Source organism: Lissotriton helveticus, chromosome 12 (genome assembly GCF_964261635.1).
Source record: "Lissotriton helveticus chromosome 12, aLisHel1.1, whole genome shotgun sequence".
Classification (NCBI taxonomy): Eukaryota; Metazoa; Chordata; class Amphibia; order Caudata; family Salamandridae; genus Lissotriton; species Lissotriton helveticus.
In genome coordinates, this window is record NC_136073.1 from 869,487,418 (window position 1) to 869,509,557 (window position 22,140).

The following is a 22,140-nucleotide window of genomic DNA, read 5'->3' on the forward strand; positions in this document are numbered from 1 at the left end:
ATGTAAGCTCCACCGTTTTCACGTTAATAAGCAGTGCGCAAGACTGACTGTGGTCTCGAGTCCCCCCCCCCCCCCAAGCGGGAGCAGGAGTTTATCGCTCACACCCCCTGGCACCCCCCTCTATCTTCAGGCAAGATAATTCATTCATCTCTGAAGCTCTAGGGGGGTGGGGGCCGAGCAGCGAGCAGAACGAGGAACAGGGATGACATAAAAGCAAGCACTCACCGGCTAAGGCGAGGGCTCGGCAAACTTCTTGCGGCGGCGGCGGTCGGGGCGAAATGGCATAAGAAAAGTGCCGCCATTTTCGGATTTGGGGTTGTGTTTTTTGCGTTCTGAGTGATGGATGACGTCACAGATAGAAAGAACGCAAAAAACACGCCCCCGAATCCGAAAAAGACGGGGCTTAAAGGGAGTGATGCCCCTCTCCTCCAATGGCTGGCCAGCATTTACTAGGCCAGCCAATGGAGAAGAGGGGCGGGGTCAATCCCCCTACACCAAGAAACATAAAATCTTCGGAGCTCCGCCCATTGCTTACAGCAGTGCGATGAGTCCTCGACCTAAAAAGGATTGTATGCATCACAACAAAATCTGTCTAACTTTTACAAAGAAGCTACAAAAACACCTTCCGATTCCACTGAATGTTCGTACCAGTATATGCGACTTTTGTTATTAAATATGTCTAACATTTTATGCTGCAGATTTATACAATGCATTTAATGGTGAACAAGCCTTCATAGCACCTCACAGAAATGTAAATGTGGGGGTGATTCTGAACAAAAACACATCAATACTAATAAAACTGTGCATGCCATGCATGTTCTGCCACGCTCCTTTCAATTCACGCCTCCTTAGTGCCAATACCCAGTCAACGAGGACACAGGAAGCTGTAAATGAAACCTTTGCCTATAGCTGGAGTGTGCACTTGGGGTCACTGCGAAGCATCTGAAGATTCCCTATGTGCCTCTCACTCCCGCGCTCCCTTGCTGTTCACTGAATGAGGATTCCTTAAATCCACTGCTAATTAATCCGCTCTATTTCATGCAAGCACTTAAAAATGTTTTACCTGCCAATGCAGCACATCTGTAAGAAACACAGTGAGCTACAAACACTATCAGGGAGTAACGGTAATGCAATTAAGGAGCCATTCAAAGAAAATACATTCTACTTGGCTTGATTGCTCAAGGCTGTATCAACAATTATATCTCTAGTATGCCCCTTTGTCAGGAGATGTTTTTTGGGTTATCTAGCAAAATGAGGTCCATTATGTCATCAGTCACTGACGTACAACTAGTGTGACATCTTCATTGGATGAGGCCAACTGTAACACAATTGACCGATGTGTACAACTGTGACATCCTTCACTGGATAGGACATACTGCAATATCATTCACCAGAGGAGACGTGTTGTGGCATTATTCCACGAATGACATTCAATGTGATATCAATCACTAGATGAGAATTACTGTGGCATCATTCAACGGATGCCGCTTTCTCGGACATCATTCACAAGGTGAGAGTTATTTTTACATCATTCAATGAGTAATGTTCACCGTATTCTTCACTAGGTGACATCTTTCACTGGCCCAAATCAACCGACATTCACCAGATATGACCTACTGCCATATAATTTACCTGATGAGGCGTGCTGCGATATAATTCCATGACTCACATCCACTGTGACATCATTCGCAAGGTGAGACTTATTGTGACATCATTCCATGGATGACGGTCACTTTACTATATACTAGGCGACACCTTTTACTGGCTGAAACCAACAGTGATGACATTCACTGAATGAGACTAAGTATGACATCATTTGGAGCTGAGACGCACAAAGACATCAATCAGTAGCTGCGACCTAGGAAGACACTCACCAGAAGAGACCATATATAACGCAATTTTTCTTTATACGCTCTATTATTACAATTTATAAGATGAGACCTTTGGCAATGGTCAGTTTTGAAAAATAAAGATCTGTAACCAGTGTCTTTTCAAAATCAGTATAGATATGGCGTCCGATAATCAACAACTGTGATTAGTCCACCTGAAATGGACACAAATTGTGTATCTAATTGAACCTCATTTATAGATATTGTAATAACTGTGGCTGTTTTTGTGTATGAACCAAAGACATTCGTACCTCACAGGAAGATCACACCTTACAGTAATTTATGGTTTATATATGTACAGAGAAGGACTTAGGATGTGTATTTTAAGGAAATGATCAATGATTACATGTATGTATGTCTTTTTATAATATTTGAAATAATTTACAAGAAGTAAAAAAGAAAAAAGATATATTTTTGTACCATAGTAGTATTGGTTGCGTAATTGATCCAAGATCTATTGTATAACTGCTCACCGCTGATTATTGATCACAAGCCTGGTAATAAGTTTTGAAAAAGTATGCAGAGTTGTACACATGGTGGAGAATAACCAATGTATATAAAGTCGTGAGAGAAGCCCCGGTCAGTTCAAGGTCACTAATTGAAAAACATTGCAGGAACTCCATACAATGGTACTGAAACCACAAGAGGTACTTTGTGACAGGTCGAAAACAGTTCCCTCTGTGCTTCCTACTGTCAACGGAAAGAAATAAGTTGGGAACACATTTACGCAGAGCAGAAGTTAAATTTCAAACAATATTTAACATAAGTGCAAATGTAGTGGGAATCTAAAGAAGCTGGTTCATAAATCAAAATCTGTCAAATTGTTCACCAGTGTAGGACATAACACAAGCTTTTTGGGAAGATAACCCAGAAAAATGTTTTCTAGTGTTGGCAGGTATAAGACAGGATCCATAGGTCAAAACTGGTCGAAGTTCTCTCAGTGGCAACGTTTCTTGGCCTCATTACTCTGGAACATATTGTTTGGCACGTGAACTCAGAATAGTAGCATTCAGATAAACCTCCAAGACATTCAGACCGGGTTCTTAAAAATATGCGCCTTCGGCTTTCCTCAGATTCTACAATAAATACACATTAGTGCCAGCACAGCGCAGGAGGAAGAGTTGCACTTCTGCTCTGGAAGATAAAAACACAAACTCCCACAGGCGACTACTCACCACATAAGTGAAGGTGTACTTTTGGTCCTTCTCCTGCAGCAGCAAAAGTACATCAGTCAACAGAACAACAAGAGTGTCTAGAAAAACAAGCACAGAAAGCATCAGGAGCATCAATAAATCCAAACAATAATCATCTAAAGACATTTAAACACTTGAAGAGTTACCATTTCAAATGAATTATTTACTGTTTGGCAGATTTAGAAGTTAAAGCCAAGATCATTTATTTATTTATTTATTTATTTATTCAAAGTTTTATATAGCGCGAACAAGATCCTTACAGATATCAGAGCGCTTCACAGATACAGGGGTAGGGGCAACAGGAATGAACAAGATAATGGGAGCAGCATAGTAATCACTAACATAGTAGGATAACAATAATGTACAGAAACATATCAAAATACAATCAGGTAAACAAGTAATATAAGACGTCACAAGTCATTGCTCCCACTACAGAAGGGTTTAGGTAAAGCCTTGGATGTGTGGATGGCTTATACCAATTTCTTAGGATAGAGAAAGCACTGGGTGGGGGCATCGGGAGGGTGAGACAATACACCAAAGTGTTAACATATATTGGTCGGTAGTAAGAGAGTAGCGTAGTAGTGACATCATAAAGTAGGAGTATAGTGCCAAAGAACAAGGTGATCAGTGATACAGAGCGATGCAGAGTCTCAGATCCAGTATCTATAAGGTTCAGGAGATCTTGGCCAGAAGGATTGTTTTCACCTCTTTCTTGAAGAGTGCAGTGGAGGAGATAAGCCTGGTTTCCGGAGGGAGCGCATTCCAGATCCTGGGTGCCATTCCTGAGAAGGAGCGCTTGTATGTTTTTTCTTTCCGGAATCTGCGAGGTTTCAGGAGTAGATTTTTTGTACTACGATTGGATCTCGACCCTCCTGATATAGACAACTTTTGCGCAAGGTAGTTGGGTGCCTTGTGGTGCACGGCCGAGTGTGTCATTACTGCAATTTTTAGCTGTATTCTGGCTTCAAAAGGCAGCCATTTTAGAGATTTTAAGTCTGGGGATATATGCAAAAGTTTTCTTGAGCCAGTAATGAGTCTCGCGGCAGCGTTCAGGGAGGCTCTTAGGGGTGCTGTTGTGGAAAGCGGGAGTCCGCTGAGAGCCACAATTCCGTAGTCTATGCGAGGGATGACTAAGCTTGTACAGCAGTTTGGAAGTCTTTGGCAGGGAGGAAGGGTTTAAGTTTCCTCAGTGTGTTGATTTGAAAATTAGCCCCTTTTGTGGCTTTGCTAACGTGCTGTTGCATGTTGAGCTTGGCGTCGACTGTGATGCCTAGGGATTTCGCTGAGTCCACGATAGTAGGTTGGACATTGAGTGCTGTTAGGTTATTGAGCCAAGTTTGGGTGGTGGAAGTTTTCGCCGGGGGTGAGATGAGTAGGAACTCAGTTTTCAGCGCATTTAGTTTGAGGTGATTATCGGCCAACCAAGATTGAGTGTTGCTAAGTGTGGAATTCAGAAGTTTGATATCTTCCGGGGATTGTAGCTTTAGGTAAAGTTGTGTGTCATCGGCGTACATATGGAATTGAACATTGGATGCTTGGAGCAAGGTGGCGAGCGGTTCCATGACGAGGTTGAACAGTGTGGGGGAGAGGGAAGATCCTTGAGGAACACCTAGATCTGCAGGCACCGGTTTAGATAGCACATTGTCGATCTTGAACTTCTGCGACCGGTTATGAAGGAAGGAAGAAAACCATTTGAGAACAGTTCCCGATAGACCCATTCTAGTGCTTAGCAGCTCCAATAAGTTCTCATGTTTGACCGTGTCAAATGCTGAAGAGAGATCAAGAAGGATGAGGAGGCAGGACTCATTGCGGTCAAGGATTTGGAGGTCGTCATCAATTATGTGTGTCATAGCTGTTTCCGTGCTATGTTTCGCTCGGAAGCCTGATTGGTGAGGGTTGAGGAGGTCAAATTGGTCAATGTGTTTTGTTAGTTGGAGTTGGACACATTTCTCCAGCAGTTTGGCCAGGGTGGGGATATTGGTGATGGGCCGGTAATTGTTCAGGTCAGACGGGTCAGCTGTGGGTTTCTTGAGTATAGGTGTGACTTGCCCCACCTTGAGGGAGTCTGGGATGAGACCTTGTTGAAGGGAGCTGTTGATGATTTTGGTCCAAAGAGGGAGGAGCAAGGGGATGAAGTCTTTTACTGCATTAGCAGGTAGGGGGTCTGTGAGGTGATTAGAGGGCTTCAAGGTGCAGAGTAGTTTGTGTATTGCTTCTTCCGAGTAGGTGTCGAAGTACAACCAGGATGCCTTGTTTTTAGGTTGAATGTTAGACATTCTGGTGTGGTTGGGGTATCGGTTTACATCCATGACGAGGTCGTTTCTTATGTTGTCGGTCTTTAGCTTAAAGAAAGCAGAGAAGGCTTCACAGTGTGGGGTATCGCTTGTTGCGTTGTTTGATTGTAAGGGTTGTGTCTTTGTTTGAGTCTTAATTAGTTCGAACAGTTTTCTTGGCCTGTTTTTTGCTTGGTCCAGCTGACGGCTAAAGAAGTCCGACTTTGTGCGCTTTATTTTCCTAAAGTAGGCATTTCTCTTGTTTTTAAGCGTTTTTAGATGCAGTGATGAGGGGTCAGATCTCCAGGTACGCTCTGCCATTCGCATAGTACGCCTGTCGTCATTGAGTCTGCCATCATACCAGGGGTTAGAAATTTTGTTGGAGACTCTCTTCAGTTGCAATGGAGCGACTTCATTGACTATTGATTTCATAGAGTCAAGGTAGTGGTCGGTCAGTGATTGAACATCCGAGACACCTGAAGGGGGAAGGAGGAGACTGCCGATGTGGGGAGGCAGGGTAGTGGGGTTAAGATTCTTCATGTCCCTTTTCCAGGTTTTGGATTTGGTGGGTTGAACCGGGTTAGGTTTAACTTTTTCGTTAATAAAGAAGGTGATAATGTGGTGATCTGACCAGTCGCAGGGTTGGATCGCCTCCAGTTGGGTAGAGTCCTCTTTGGCGATGATGAGATCGAGTATCGAGCCTTTGTCGTGTGTTGGTCTATCGCATATTTGGGTGAGGTCAAGCGCATTAAGGAAAGTTTTGAGACTATTCACCTCTGTGTCTTTCTGATCATTCCAGTGGAGGTTAAAGTCACCCAGGTAGACTTGGGTGATCTGCCGACCGGCATTGGATGTGATCGTGTCCATGAGTTGTTGGGTGAATATGAGGTTGTCAGCAGGCGGGTGATAGATGAGATGTAAAGCACAAACTTGTTTGCACTCGCTGGTGATATCGAGGCAGAGGAGTTCACAGGAGGTAAGGGAGGGGGAGGCGGCTTTAGTAACGGAGAGGTTGCTCCTAAAAATGCAAGCAATTCCCCCGCCCGTCTTGACAGGCCTGTCCAGTCTAATGATGTGATAATTGGGGGGGGACTAATATGTCCATTATCGGGGTAGAGGCTTCAGTAAGCCACGTTTCAGTCAGAATGGCTAGGTCCAGATCCATTGCTGAGACGAGATCAGCGATGTCGGAGGAGTGTCTCTGGGCCAATCTGCAGTCGAGTAGGATGCATTTGAGTTTGGGAGTGAGAAGGGTGGTCGAGCCTTCTAGAGAGAGGGGGACTTTTCTGAGGTTGTTAGGGATGGAACCTCTTGTTATGGGTTGGGAGCCTCAGGGGATTTGAGAGAATTGTGGGTATGGGGACGTGTGTGTTGGATATGTGTTTTACCGGACCTGGGCCATAAGAGCGTAGGAGAGCATAGGTCGCGGTCAGACAGTGAGTTGAGGACACGGCGGGGGCGGTGGGAGTTATTGCGAACGGGGATAGTCGGCCATCTCGGGGGTCGTTGGAGGCGAGGGTATGTAGGGAGGGTGCGTCGTTTGTAGGGTAGTGGGATGGTGGGAGGTAGACTGGGCTGTGAGAAGAGAAGGTCTTTGATATCGTGGACATCTTTTTTGACTTGTAGGAGATCCTCTTTGACTTGTTGGAGGGTAGATAAAGTCAGGTCAAGAGGAGGATTGGAGATGGCGTTGGTGGTGAGAGCCATTGGTGAATGGTTGAGTAGTGAGCTAGAAAGCGGGCAGGTATCGGGGGGGGGGGGGGGATATGCTAGCGTTGTTGGAAGGTTCTGCGGTGATAATGAGTGGGATGGCATTCAAAGTGTGGGCGTATTTGTGGACGAGGGGTGTGGGTGAAGTAGGTGGAGGGTGGGAGACATAAGTAGTGTCGTCAGTGGGAGAGGGTGCCGGTGAGTTGAAGAGAGAGTGAAGGCTGAAGACAGTGGGGGTGGCAGGAAGGTAGTGGGGGCTGAGAATGGGAGGGGAGAGAGGGGGGATGCTAAGGTAAGAGAGGCGGTATGTTCTGTGGGACTGGTTGCGAGGGTGGGGGTGTCGTGAGTGAGAGTGGGGAGGGAGCTGGGGAGGGACATGGATCTGCCTTGGGGGGGGAGGGAAGGGGGGGGGGGAGATAAACTCCGGACGGTGGCGTGTTCAGAAGCGTTCATGGGGGGTGTAGCGTGGGGGGAAGGGGGCGTGGGGGAATCGAGCATGTGGGTGTATCGAGGATGTATGGGGGGGTGTACTCACGTGGGGACTGAGAATGGGGGGAACAAAGGGTAGGATTTGTCATTGCGCGTGCTGTTCTGGTGCTGATCTAGGTAGGAGGTGTTGTGGGTGGGGGTTGTTATGTCAGGGGAGAGAGGGATGGGGGAGGTATGAGTGGGGGTCAAAGGGGTATTGTTAGAGGGGCGGCTAGTGTATGAGGGGGAGAGATTGGTGACTGCGCTTGGGGAGTGTGGGGCGGTAACAGCAGATGGGCCATTCATTAGGGTGCTGAGGGAAGAGGTGAGGTGCGTGTGGATCCGGCGCTGAGCTATGTTAGTAGTGTTGTGGGTGGGGGCTGCGATGTCAGGGGTGATGATAGTGCTGGTGGAGTTCTGGGTGGAGGTCCGCATCCTGGAGAGGTGCTCTTTGAACTTGGGGAACAGGTTGTCTAGTATTTCCAGTTATGCCATGAGCTGTTTTCCTGGTGGTGGAGACGGTGAGTAGGGTTAGAAACGCTTTTCTCCATTGGGCTGTGCGTGAGGTGTGGAAGATGATATCAGTGTTCAGGGCTCCATTGCCCGGTGAGAAGTAGGTGTCGGCAAAGGGAGTTTCAGGGTGCGACCTCAAGAAACTATGTTTAAAGCGTTTAGCTGCTTTTTTGGTGAGAGTGGAAGGATAGTTGATTCTGTATGTGTGCTTACCAATGAGATCCATGTTAGGAAGGCTGTGACGTTGGGTGTGGGAGAAAAGAAGACAATAGAACTGTCAGCCGTTGGTTACAGGGCACAGGAGTGACGCTAGTGAGTGGCCAAAAGTAGCCAAAAGTATAAGAGGTAGCAGTCGATGCAATCCAGGAACAAACAGTGCGTAGATGCCGCTTACACAATGTACAATAGATGAGGTAGCAATCAGCTTACATCATGTACAATATATGAGAGGTAGCAACCAGTTAGGTGGAGCCAAATTGACACATCCTAATGTACGAGGTAGCAGCGGTGTAGTCCAGGTGTAGAAAGTGGCTTACAAGACTAAACTAAATAAATGTAAGAGGTAGCAATAGGTGCAGTCCGGGAACAAACAGTGCGTAGGTGCGGCTTACAAAATGCACAATATATATGAGGTAGCACTCAGTTAAATGGGGCCAAAATGACACATCAGAATGTAGGAGGTAGCCTCGGTGTAATCCAGGAATGGAAAGTGAGTGGATGCAGCTTACAAGACTGAACGAAATAGGTGAGGTAGTAGTAGTCAGTGCATCATAGTGATAAAGTGAGAAGGGGGCAGCTTACAAGACTGAACCAAATATATGAGGTAGTGATCAGTGAATAATAGGGATAAAAGTGAGATGGGTGCAGCTTACAATATATACAGTATACAAATAGGGATAAAATACTAATGAGTTACTGGCACCAAATATAGGTGCAAGCAGATGACTGCAATAAACAAATATGACCTAGTGTGCAACCGGTAGAATATGAGGTAGCAAACAGTGCACTGTCGGTGAGGAAAAAGTGAAGGGGGGTGCAGGTTACATAAAATGTAGAAATGATAGAGCAAGATTTCGCATCGCGACTTGCTCGATTCAAGAACCTCGACTCTGTCATAAAATCATAACAAAAGTGTACGTTTTACTAATCTGTTTTATTTGGTATACGTGCAAAGTAGAGAAGCTTGCCTATGTGTTTTATTAATACAAATAACCCTTGTGAATAAAAATGGCCGGCGCTTGCATTTCTGTTCCTGCGCATGCGTGAGGCATAGTCAGCTGACATGACGCAGTCAGAATTCGAGAGGGAAAAGGTGCGCATGCGTAATAGCAATAACGTGCTGAAGCTTTGTGCTGCTGCTCCTGTGATGTTATTCGTTGCACTTATTCACTAATGCATAGTATATTTTTATAATGATGAAACTAAAGTACGAACTTATAACATGTAATACATTCATTTATTTCTATGTATTAATTTGTTTTCGCTTACTTTTCATGTATCCTCGGCACTGAGGGGTGATGGGGCTGGGGAGTCCATCTTGGAGGGTACTTCTGCGCAGAATCAATCGATGATGCGGTGGCATTGAAACCAAGCCAAAGAAGGTTGATGCCAGAGCCTGCCTGGGAATGTGCACCTTCACCCAGCAAGAGCATCATGATTGTATTCTATTGTATCAAATTGTATTCTTTCCATTGTATTCTCTGCGACTTCTCGTGGGAACCCCAATCTTGCTAGGCGGCACCCTAGGATGCTAAGTAGGGCTTGTAATAGTCTGTTCTGATTGGTCCTAAGGTAGGATTTGGTTAACACACCAATCAAATTTGGGGATTCTGACACTTTGCAACATTGGGGGGTGGTACCCTGTCCCCAAAACAGTATATCTAGCCTAGGTTCACCTAGGGAAATTGTCCGACTTGTCTGAATAGCTGACTTGTCACTGACCCAACGCACTCAATAGGTGACTTGAAGATACAGAGCGCTGCGGAGCACTCTGTCCGAATTTGACCATAGACTAAGGTTTTACTAAACCTTAAAAGTGCTGGCGGAGCACTTTGCTGGGAGTTCGCTGACCCAATTGGGGTTCTGATCGGTAGCTGCAGAGAGGGTGGAGCGCAGGCGTTGCTTCCAAACTGCGGGTGCTGGTCGTGTCCGGGTGGTCCTGTCCTGATCCTAATCTGAGGGTTTCCTGTCCTGTCCTGGGTGTCCAATCTGCACCTGCTGTCCATTGAGGGGTATCCTTCCTTGAGGGTTTCCTGTCCTTAACTGACCCGTGGCCAGGGTTTGGTTTTTCACACCAGTCTAGGTAAATATCGCTCTAAATCTCTTGAAACTGCACCTTTCTATTTTTCTGTCTTTGCTTCAATAAAGACATATCTTTGCATATGATAAATTTTCCATGCTTTCCGCAACTCATTGCATCTCATGAAACGTATGCCTTTATTTTCATAGCGTGTTCCTATGTTACCCTTCCTTTTACAAATCATTTTTCCTCCATTATAGTTTATAACTTGTTTGATGTGTTCTATAAATTTTCTCACTAAACTGAATGAAGAGATTTTCTGAAGTTATAGCGTGTCCTATTTTTCACGTTAACCGAACTGTTTAGATTTCTGAAGTTTCCCCATTCCATAGCATAAATAATGCTTGCCCTAGTTATTTCTTCATCACCCGTGTCCACTCTTTCATGATTAGTCTACTAGCTTAGCAGGTTCCCAGTCGCATTTCTCTTGAATCCAAATGTTTTGTTATCTTGCTTACTGACTATCTGCTCAATGTAAGTTGGATTTTCACACTGATTGAACTTTAGATAAAACTTTATAAAACTTCTAGTTGTCCGTGGTCATTTTATGAAAAGTAAAGTCATTTATTGAAGAGTATATTTTTGCTGCCTTTCCTTTTACAGCTAGCTCCCTGATCCATGGTGGTCATAGGTACCCGTAACGGTGGATGGTAAGTCGGGTACACTAGAAATAATCGAAAGGAATCCCACAATTATTGGTAGTAGATTGTGACGTCATCCGATCAATGTATATGGTGATTTGAAATATATGGGCCCGAAGCCGGAAGTGGCGAAATTATTGGTCGGGTGACCCGCGATCTCTAGCAGTAATTTTCTGGTAGCAGAGTTATGGTTAAGGAATAGCTAAAAGTTAGGCAGGACTAGTTAGTCTAGCTAAGTCGGAAGCTGCTAGTATTGATGCTGCTATAAGAGCAGGCACTTCAGGAGATCTGATCAGTCACTTGAAATGTTTGCTTTAAAGAATTATGAAATGTTTTAAACTGTTTTCCTTATTGTTAAATTGATATATGTATTAACCCATTCGTTCGTAATTGTTAGATGTTTTGTTGGGAATCCCCGGGGAATTGAATAGCGAGTGGTGAATAGAATCCCCTCGTGTTGAGGTCACCTGTTCTAAGGAAGGTTGGTGCAGGTTAGGCAGAACTGGAAGCACTAACTAGGGTTTTTTCCGAATGCATGTTTGAATAAATGTTAGTAACGAGGTTCATTGGCAAAATTCCCATTGTGGCGTAAACCTATTTAGGGTCACATCGGAAGAGTAGCAGGTTCATCGGAGCTTGGGTGAAAGCAAAGGGGCTCGCTGGGGAAACCTTAGTCTCGAATATATCCCGGTAAAGTGGATGAGTCTAGGGAAGTAACAGGTTCTCCGATGCTAGAGTGAAGGGTAGGCAGAGAAGACCTATCCGTAGTGAGTGAAAAGTAAATAAAAGTAGTTTACTTGCAGTGAAAAATTTCTTTCTATCTAGACACTTGAGCACGGTGGCGAATGTGTAATTGTTGTAAAATAACTCAGCACTAAGCACTTTAGAAAGTAAGAAAGTTTCTGTTACCTTGTGAAGGAGGGAGTCAGTCGCGAAGCCGCTCTGACGTCACTCCGTGCCGCGCTGGGATTGGTAGACGCAGCGGGCTGGTAGTGGAGCTGGAATTGTAAGGTAGGGGTGAGCGCCGGAGCGTGGGAACTGTCTCACGAAGGGGCCGCGCACCCATTGGCCGAAATTATTTGAACTCATGCACCTCATTGGTCGCACGAAATTACAAGACGACTTCTGATTGGAAGTAATTTTGTAAACAAAGTTAAGCGTAGGAATCGTATGTGGCATTCGTACAGACCGCATACTAGACCCGATCCGAGAGATTTGGGATTTCAGAGAGATCAGTTTAAAGGCATAAAGCACGACATTATGTACGGAAACAAGCGAAAGTTGTCCCTTGTAAATAAAGTAAAGAATTATTTCAAGAAAGATAAGCAGATTAAAACTAGAGAAGGTGTTGTAATTCCACCACCAAATACTCCCGCATCTTTCATGATGTTCGATAAAGGGTATAATACCTGTGTATGGTTGGAAAATTGGGCGGAATACACGAAAGATGACGGAGTATTGGCTTTTCCGTTAGAGGGTACCTTTAACAGCAGGATTCTATTTAATTTGAGAACCCGAATGAATGATTTGCATCCCAGACCTAGGTTAACGCAGTATGAAGCACTAGAGGAATGGGAAATTGAGGCTTTTGAAAGGGACAAGCCCCGATTGGATAAAGGATTGACAAAATTTTATCCAAAACTGAAGCGAAAAGCCCGAGCCCAAAAGATGAAACAGTGGAGGCAGAGTATGAATGTTGAGGGACTGTTGCCCATGATGCCAGCAGAAGATCCTCCTGGGGGGGGGGGGGGGGAAAGGACAGAGAAATCCAAACACTGGGGGCCCCTAGGAGAATCGGATGACGAATTGTTAGATGACATATGCATGAGAAGTCCACCTCCTTATAATGAAGGACACCGACCTTCGAGTGCAGGGGATATTCCCCGGAGACCTCTACAAAGGGAAGAGGTCAGGTCCGCAAGTGTAGGAGGGGGTTATCTAATTCCTCCTTATACTGAGAGTCTAGGACCCATAGAAACCAGAAGTATTTACCCCAGGAGACCCGTAGGTGGGGAGATGGGATATTCACGGGAAGGAGATTTTTGCTCTCGTCCCCCCTACGGAGGTGAGGTGAGGTCCTTAGGTTCAGGAATGCCGTTATTACAGCCACAGGATGAGGAAGATCCGAGAATTTTAGGCACAGGAAGTTTGTTCCAAAAACCTAATTATGGCGGAGGACCGAGTGAGACACATCCCACTGCCCCAAGTTATGCTCCCACTCTAACACCGCAGGTGTTATATGACAAGTCATTGGACAGGTTATTAGAAGAGAAAGAGCGAGAAGCGCTAGCAAAGCAGAGAGCTGAGATAATACAGAAAATGTCACAGTTAAATACCAGTCCTGAAGCCTTGACAATCCCAGTGACTATCGGACCGGTGGTTCCGTTGTACGGGGACCGTCAAGGGACTCCGAAAACTCCAGTAATTACTCCTGTCATTGCACCGACCAGACCAGAACCCTTAATTGTAGATGACCAGACAAGTGAGTGCGAGTCGGAGGTCTCGCTGCTAGATCTGCCCGTTAGAAATACAGGAAAAAGGATGCAGAAAAGACATAATCCTTTTAATGCGAGGGAAATTCAAATGGAATCGACCTCAGGTACTAAGAGTGTCACATTGGTGACTCCTGAAGAAATCGAAAGATGGAGTCAAGAATTTGAAAAACAAGCGTCCCCAACGAAACCGTTAGATCTCTACAAGCTGAGAATAGAAATAGAGGAATTGATGGCAGGAAACGTAGGATTAGACAGATTAAATACCTACTCCGAAGACGAAATGCTGGTTATCTGCAAGAGTCTCACCCGAAATACCCGAGTACTTCATGAAAAACTGACAGACACTGCTGCTAGCATGGGAATAGATATTTCAAAATCGAAACCTCTGCAGAAACCATACAGAGCAGATTTCTCAGACAAGGATTTGGAAAACTTGAATGTTTCAGGGAAAAAAGCACAGGTCAAAGAACTATTGACAGTATTACAAAAATGGGGAGATGTGGAAAGATGGAAAGCCAGATGGGCCAAGAAAAAGGATGAGGCCAGGTCTAGGCAGGCAACTCCTGAATTTGTCCTAAAAGAAGCTGACAAACCAGAACAGCTATGCCCTATGCGCGAAGTACCAGGTGGAAAATATGTACACGTTCCATGGTCCAGACAGGATATTGTATCCTTTACTAATGATTTCCCGAAATTACGAGAAAAGCCCGTGGATTGGTATAGGCAGGTAGAAAGATTTGTAAAGGTGCAAAAATGCCTGTGGAAGGACCTGGATGGGTTCTTCGACATAGTAGTCCCTGTAGATCTGTGGACCGAGTGTAAAATAGCCATAGCTTGGCCTAGTAAGGAATACGCGAGAGACGAAAAAACAGGGGAACCATCAAAAGAGGTGATGAAAAAATATGAACAAGTAATTCAACTTCTGAAAGCAAAGGTGCCCGCAAAGGAAACTGATTGGACCAAGATAGATAGAACCACGCAAGAAAGAGACGAGACAGTGCATTCCTTTTATGAAAGGCTGTTGCAGGTGTTCAAAACATACAGTGGTATAGATAACATCGAGATGAAGGATATGACACACTTCATTTACAGGTTTGTAAACGGTTTAAGGCCCGAAATCTGTCAATGGATAAAGGATAATAAAATCTGTTGGCATACTAAAAAGATAGATGAGGTCCTACGGTACGCAAAGTACTGTGAGGACGAGATGGCAGAAAAGAAAAAGGCTCTCAAGGAGAAGGTTATGTGGGCTCAAGTGAAGCTCGCAGAACAGCAGGAAAAGCAGTTGAACAAGATGAACAAAACTACCCCGAACCAAAGCACTGGGGGTGGGGGTGGAGGAAAGCCTAGACCGAAAATGAGTAGAGAGGAAGCTAAGAAGAAATTTCCTTGCCATCAGTGCGGGGAAATTGGACACTGGAGAGACCAGTGTCCCTATTTACAAGATGATAATGCCCAAACACCTGATTTAATTCCACAGACGCAGAATGAAAAACAAAGAAAGACCCAGCAGCAGGTAAAAACGATCCAAGTGCCCAGAGCGCCAAAACCTATTTTTAAGGGGAAATCACCACAGGGTGATGACGTAGAATTCTGGGGAGGAAATGAAAATAGAAATACAGCAACTTCGCAGTATTTACTGAATGACACTTTCTTCTGTGACGACCAGTACTGACGGGGCCTGAGAGGGGAGGACGAGGAGTGCGTACTTGGCGCTTCCTTGCCGGTAGACCAGTCAGGACCATACATTGAAGGAAAGGTTGATGGAAATGATGTCACCTTTCTGTTGGACACTGGTGCTACCCGTTCTACTGTAAGAACAGTGGACGTTCCAAACCTACCCCTCTCGGGAGAAGCCATCCAAGTAGTGGGTGTATCTAATCAATTGATTAGTACACCTGTTACCGAGCCCATGGAGATCTCAATTGGAAATTTCAAACAAATGCACAGATTTGTTGTCTGTGATACCAGTCCGGTAAACTTACTGGGACGTGATTTGCTGTGCAAAATGAATTGTACCATCTTTTGCACACCAAAGGGCGTCGAAATTCAAACTCCAGACGAAGACGGTATCTACAAGCTAATGTTAATTAGACCTGACTCAGAAATAAAACGAATGACTATACAAGACTTACCTGAAGAACTCCAACAGACAGTGAAGCCAGAAGTGTGGGACTTTACAGGAAAGGATGTAGGATTAATGAAAAACGTAGACCCCATACAAATAGCCATGAGAGAGAATGCAGTGTACCCCAATACCAAGCCTTACAGAATGAGTGCAGAAGTGAGAGCAGGTGTTGCCATTGAAATACAGAAATTGCTAGAAGCAAACATAATACAGGAAGTGATGAGTAGCCCGTGTAACTCACCCATTATGGGCATCAAAAAGCCTAATGGCAAGTACAGAGTAGTTCAGGACCTAAGAAAGGTAAACAAGATAGTGGTTCCTTGCTGCCCCATTGTCCCGAACCCGGCAGTGATTCTGTATCAGATCCCCTGGGATGCTGAATGTTTCACAGTGATAGACCTGTGTCATGCATTCTTTTCGATCCCATTGCATCCAGACAGCAAATTTCTTTTCTCATTTGCTTTCAACAGTCACGTGTATGTCTGGAATAGGGTCCCCCAGGGGTACACAGAGAGCCCCTCTATCTTTGATCAGATCTTGAAAAAATGTCTTGAAACTTTAGTCTTACCTGGAAAGTCCGTTTTGGTCCAGTACATTGACGACCTATTGGTGGCGTCTAAAAGTCATAGGGACTGCGTGGTTGACACCATTGCCCTATTGAATCACCTGAGTGAAAAGGGACATAAAGTGGCCCCTGAGAAATTACAGTTCTGTTCGAAATCAGTGAAATATCTGGGACACCAGATAGAAAAAGGCATCAGAAAAGTTACCTCAGAGAGAGTCAGAATAATTCAAAATATGCAGTTACCCCGTACTCAGAAAGAAATCAGAATGTTCCTCGGAGTTGTAGGTTACTGCAGGCAATGGATTGTGGGATTCGCAGTCCTTGCAAAGCCTTTGATTCAAATGACAAAGAAAGGAGCAAAAGAACCAGTGGAATGGAATGACGAGAGCTTGACCGCTTTCACAAAATTGCGCAATTGTCTGTGTACAGCCCCTGCTCTAGGGATGCCTGATTACTCCAAGGAGTTTGGCCTATTCTGTGACACTCGTGACAATTGTGCATTGTCAGTCCTGACTCAGGAACATGGCACGACCAGAAGGCCTGTGGCATATTTCTCTGCCACATTGGATCCAGTGGCTGCTGGATTACCTGGATGTCTGAAAGCAGTAGCTGCAACATGCACCAGTTTAGAACAGAGTGAGTCCATTATCATGGGACATCCTGTAACTGTGTATGTTCCACATGCAGTTGTGATTCTATTGAACCGAACAAAAACTCAGTATCTCACCCCTAGTCGGCTGACTAAATATGAGAGGATTCTCATGGGTGCTGCAAACATTGTCATCACTAGGTGCAATATTTTAAACCCCGCCACTCTACTCCCTGAATCAATGGTAATGGAAGATAAGGGAAATGATGAGCATGACTGTATTGATCTGACAGAGTTCAGTACTAAACCTCGCCCAGACATTAAAGAAACGCCTGTGCATGATGAGGAATGGTTTGTGGATGGTTCGTGCCTGAGGCATGAACTAGGGGGCCTAAGTGCTGCCTATGCTGTGGTAACATTAACGAAAATTGAAGAAGCGTCCTATTTATTTGGAGTAAAGTCTGCACAAGTAGCCGAATTGATCGCTCTGATTAGAGCTTGCAAATTGGGAAAGGACAAAAGAATAACAGTGTATACTGACAGCCAGTACTGTTATGGGGTGGTGCATGACTTTGGCCAGTTATGGCTACAAAGAGAATTCCTGACTTCATCAGGTACCCCCATACGAAATGGAAAAGTGGTTCAATACCTTTTAGAGGCGATCCAGTTACCAAAGGAATTGGCAGTGGTCAAGTGTATTGCTCATAAGAAGGGCCTTGACCCTGTATCTATGGGAAACGATTTTGCTGATCGAGTGGCAAAACAATGCGCCATGGAGCAGATGCGAATAAATCCGAAGCGGGGTGGGACTGGAAACAGCTGCCAACTTAGGATGTTTGAAGAAGTGCCTACATGGGATGAAGTGAGAGAATGGCAGCATGTGACGCCCTGGGAGGAGAAAGAGAAGTGGAAGGAAGAAGGTTGTAGACCGGGACGTGAGGATGGTGTCATTGTGGGCCCGAATGGTATGGCTGTGTTACCCAGACAACTACTTGCCCCAATGGCCAGACGGATACATGAAGGATCACACATTGGTAGGGATGCCATGGTTCTGGTATTTCAACAGACTTGGTACAACAAGAAGTTCAGGAAGGTAGCAGAGTCCCTTTGCCAGAGGTGCTTGCCAGGTCAGCAGTTCAACGCTGGCAAGAGAACAGAAGTTGAGCTGATGAAAATTGGGAGATCAGGGGGTCCCTTTGTGAGAATACAAATAGATTTCATTACCATGCCCCATTGTGAGGGAAAACGATATGTTCTTGTCATTGTCTGACTATTTTCTAAGTGGGTGGAAGCTTACCCTGCCACACAAAGCGACGCCATAACAGTAGCCAAGTTATTGCTGAGAGAGCTAGTACCGAGGTTCGGGGTTCCAGTCTTTATTGACTCAGATAAAGGCAGACATTTTCAGAATGAAATCTTGGCTCAGCTCTGCAAAGCATTTGGGATCACACACAAACTGCACTGTGCATATCATCCAGAGGCTTCTGGAGTGGTAGAACAAATAAATGGCACCATCAAGAATAGATTGGCAAAAATATGTGATTCCACTAGCATGAACTGGATAGATGCCTACATGCCTGCATGAGATCTTGATGGGAAGAGTGATGAGACAAGCATGGGTACCAGGATACAAACTGTTAAGCATTTCTGATGATTTGGTACTTGAATACTGCAAGCAACTGGGTGACCAAGTGCGTTCTATCTCTCGCCAGATTGGGGCAGACGCCGTCGCCAACCCGACAACACCAGTTCACAAATTGGTTCCTGGTGACTGGGTTAAAATAAAGAAGCACACTCGTTCAAGTTGCCTAGCACCGAGGTGGGGAAAAAAGCGGCAAGTAATCCTGGTAACGACGACTGCTGTAAAGTGCGCCGGCGTTCCCAAGTGGATCCATGCCAGCCATACCCAGAAGGTGATACCTGACGAGGAGCCTGGAGCAGAAGGTTGTCCAGCTGAGGGGTCTGCAGACGTTGGTCCTGAAATAGCTGACGAAAGACGACCGAGCACCAGCCCAGTGGAGGGTCCTGTAAACGTTGGCCCGGAGGTAGCTGATGACGCATGGCCAAGCACCAGTACTGCTAAACATCCAACGGAGACTGGTCCAGAAGTAGCTGATGACGAGCTGCCAGGAATCTGGCCAGAGGATTGGATACCCATAGTCGATCTCTCTGGAGACCCACTCAGAACAAGAGAGCGAATAAGAGAAGACAGAGAGTGGAATAGTGAGGTCGAGCAAGGCACAGGCGAAGACCCTCAGATCATTGAGATTCACATCAAGTCTGAGGACGAAGAACCTTCATGGCTCCTGAGGCATGGTATCGTGATGATCTGCTGTGTAATTTTAATGCTCGTTTATGGTACTACTATGTGTCTGTGTCGCCATATTGCATGCCCTGGTGCTTTAACAGTATCTGTGGCCGGCCTGATGGTTGTGGGCCCGTTTTTGTTCTTTTACCAATGCACAATAAAGGTTTTCACAAAAAAAACAACAACAAAAAAAAGTCTGAGGACGAAGAAGAAGGTCAGACAGGGACAGATCAGGTGATTGACACACCTCCACTAACTCCTGAAATTGAAAAGGGACAGACTAGAAAAAGTGTAATAGTTCGAGCAGAAGAAAATCAAGGGATCGAAGTGCTTGAACAGGATCAGTCAGAATTAGAAGAACGTGTTCAGGACACAGAAACAGAGACATTCAGAAGCAAAAACAAAAATTCACCTGAACCAGGCCAGCTTAGTAACCAGGCAGAAGAAATAGATACAAGACCTGGGACTAGTCAGACAGGAAGGGAAGAAACAGAAAACGAAGCGCCACAGACAAGTGAAAATAAAAGAGCATTAGAAGAAAGCACAATCACAGTGCCAGCAAAAAGACTAAAGAAAAAGAAACACATTGAGCCAAGGTATGTTAAGAGACTGAAATTAAGAATAAAAACAGTCCAAGAGAAACTTGCAGATCTAAGAAGAAGTCCCCGAATTGCAGAAATACCTGAAGATAGCTCCAAAAGAAGGAGTGAGCGAATAAAAAGACAAAACGAAAAATATCAGGACCCGGAGTGGACCTACTTAATCTTGGAAAATTTTGAGGAACTTGACATCACTGACGAAAGTGACGGAGAACCGGTTGCTGAGTACTCTGAAGAAGAGGAAGACGAGCTCACCTGAGGTTGCACAGAGTAAGCTGCCTGTGTAAACTTACAAAGAGGGGTTGAGAAATTTCTTCTGAGCCAAAATGTCTGAGTCAAGAACGAATGGAAGGCCTAGTTGCAGTTGTTGCAAAACATGCTGCAAAGTATGTGTATGTAGTATAGTTATAGTTATATTAGTTTGGATAGGACTAACAGTTTTCATTCCCTTTATGGTTAGTAAAAATACTAATATTTCCCCTACTCAGATCACTGACACTGAAGAACTGACAACACGAAGTGTAGAAAGACGTGAGAAAGCACTCAAACAAACAAAACGAGACTTAGATGCATCAGATGAGGAAGGACTACATTACCACGGAGTTGGGAATCAGACACACTCAAATGTTTTCGCAAACTTGTTAGTACATTATGTAGAGACTATGGAGATAGAGGATTGCTATGTCTGCATGAAGAAACCTACTTCTGTAGCTGAAGGCGTGACATACCATCACTAGCCTCTGACATATGGAATTTCCTGTAGTATTTTAGCAAGCTTATTTTACAAAAGAGGACCGTTACAGTACTATTACTCTAACAATGACGTGATCTTTTCTGAACTTCCCATTCGTGGAAATCTGAATCCTGTACATATAAAAAGTGACGTAATACGCTATATGGGAGACTACTTTTTGACTATAGGCAATATAGACATAGCTGAAGCACATAGAGACAACCTGACCTGTTCATTGCATGAACAAGAGAAAATATTTTTAAACATGGCAGAGAAGAGAAGGGAGAGTTTCCAAAGAAAGGCAAATGACAAAGGGCAGAAAACCCCTAAATGGGCTGAGAACATGGAGAGCACCTCAACTGGCGGGGCGGGACCTGCTCTGTTGCTGGATTTCGAAAAGAAAGGGAAACTCTGTCTTCACCGCGAGAAGACTGATTATTATAATAACATTTTCATTGGTTCCAGTCAATGTGAGCACAAATACAAGGTAATTGGAGGTTGGGGATTCAAAAATGGGTCAGAGCCTATGTTTCCTGGAATTTATTATATATGTGGAGACAAGGCTTATTTCAAATTGCCGGATCACTGGTATGGAAGCTCCTACTTTGGCATTGTCTTCCCGAAAATATACCATGTAAATGAAATTGCTGGAAGCAATGAAAACACTAATGGCTTAGTGCGTAGTAAAAGAGAAAGCGTAGGTGAAATAATGGGTAGTATTTTTAGTGCACTGATACCTGGAGTGAGAGTGGTTCTGAACACTCACAGAATTTGCAAATTGTCCACAGTAGTGGATGTGCTGTCTACTGACACAGCTCACGGATTTCTGCTGGTCAATACCGAAATGGTTGCGATCAGATCAATGGTTTTGCAGGACAGACTTGCTCTTGACACCTTATTAGCAAAAGAGGGCGGAGTCTGCCGGATGTTGAAGGCGCAACATTGTTGCACTTACATTCCGGACAAGAGCGTGCAGCTCAAAAGATATGTGAAAAACATTACTAATTTGGAAAGGGAACTCAAACCACTCGAGGTTGACAGTGCCTGGAGGAGACTAGTTGATGGTCTCTCAAATGTAGGTCATTGGTTTGCTAACTTAGGTAGAAGCTTATTGTTCAAAGTACTGATGCCAATTGGAATTATAGGTCTTATCCTATTCTTCATATTCGTCTGTTGCAAATGCCGCAGACATACTAAGAAGTATCAGGTGAATGCAAGAGGAGTGAAACGGAATGCGGATGAGCTTGAATTGGAGGAAATAAATAATCAGATTTACAAAAGGGTGAAGAATTCTCACCCTACCAAAAATGAAAAGGAAAAACTGAATCGCATGTTGGAAGAGATAGAGTTGTACAAGGTGTGAAAGAATGTTGGCATCTGGTTCCATTTTTGTGATGATAGTAAATATCATCAAAGAGGGGATTGATAGAGCAAGATTTCGCATCGCGACTTGCTCGATTCAAGAACCTCGACTCTGTCATAAAATCATAACAAAAGTGTACGTTTTACTAATCTGTTTTATTTGGTATACGTGCAAAGTAGAGAAGCTTGCCTATGTGTTTTATTAATACAAATAACCCTTGTGAATAAAAATGGCCGCCGCTTGCATTTCTGTTCCTGCGCATGCGTGAGGCATAGTCAGCTGACATGACGCAGTCAGAATTCGAGAGAGAAAAGGTGCGCATGCGTAATAGCAATAACGTGCTGAAGCTTTGTGCTGCTGCTCCTGTGATGTTA

The 22,140-nt window shown here is 44.6% G+C and overlaps 1 protein-coding gene across 6 annotated transcripts in view; it reads right to left on the bottom strand.

Moving 5' to 3' along the window:
• Positions 1 to 22,140, bottom strand: part of ARHGEF18 (Rho/Rac guanine nucleotide exchange factor 18) — a 300,861-nt gene that overhangs the window by 45,207 nt on the left and 233,514 nt on the right. For all 6 annotated transcript variants that reach the window (XM_078669619.1, XM_078669618.1, XM_078669617.1 and 3 more), the window contains one exon: positions 3,065 to 3,141. In XM_078669619.1, coding sequence (XP_078525745.1) covers positions 3,065 to 3,141 — 77 coding nt within the window. The remainder of the gene's footprint in view (positions 1 to 3,064; positions 3,142 to 22,140) is intronic.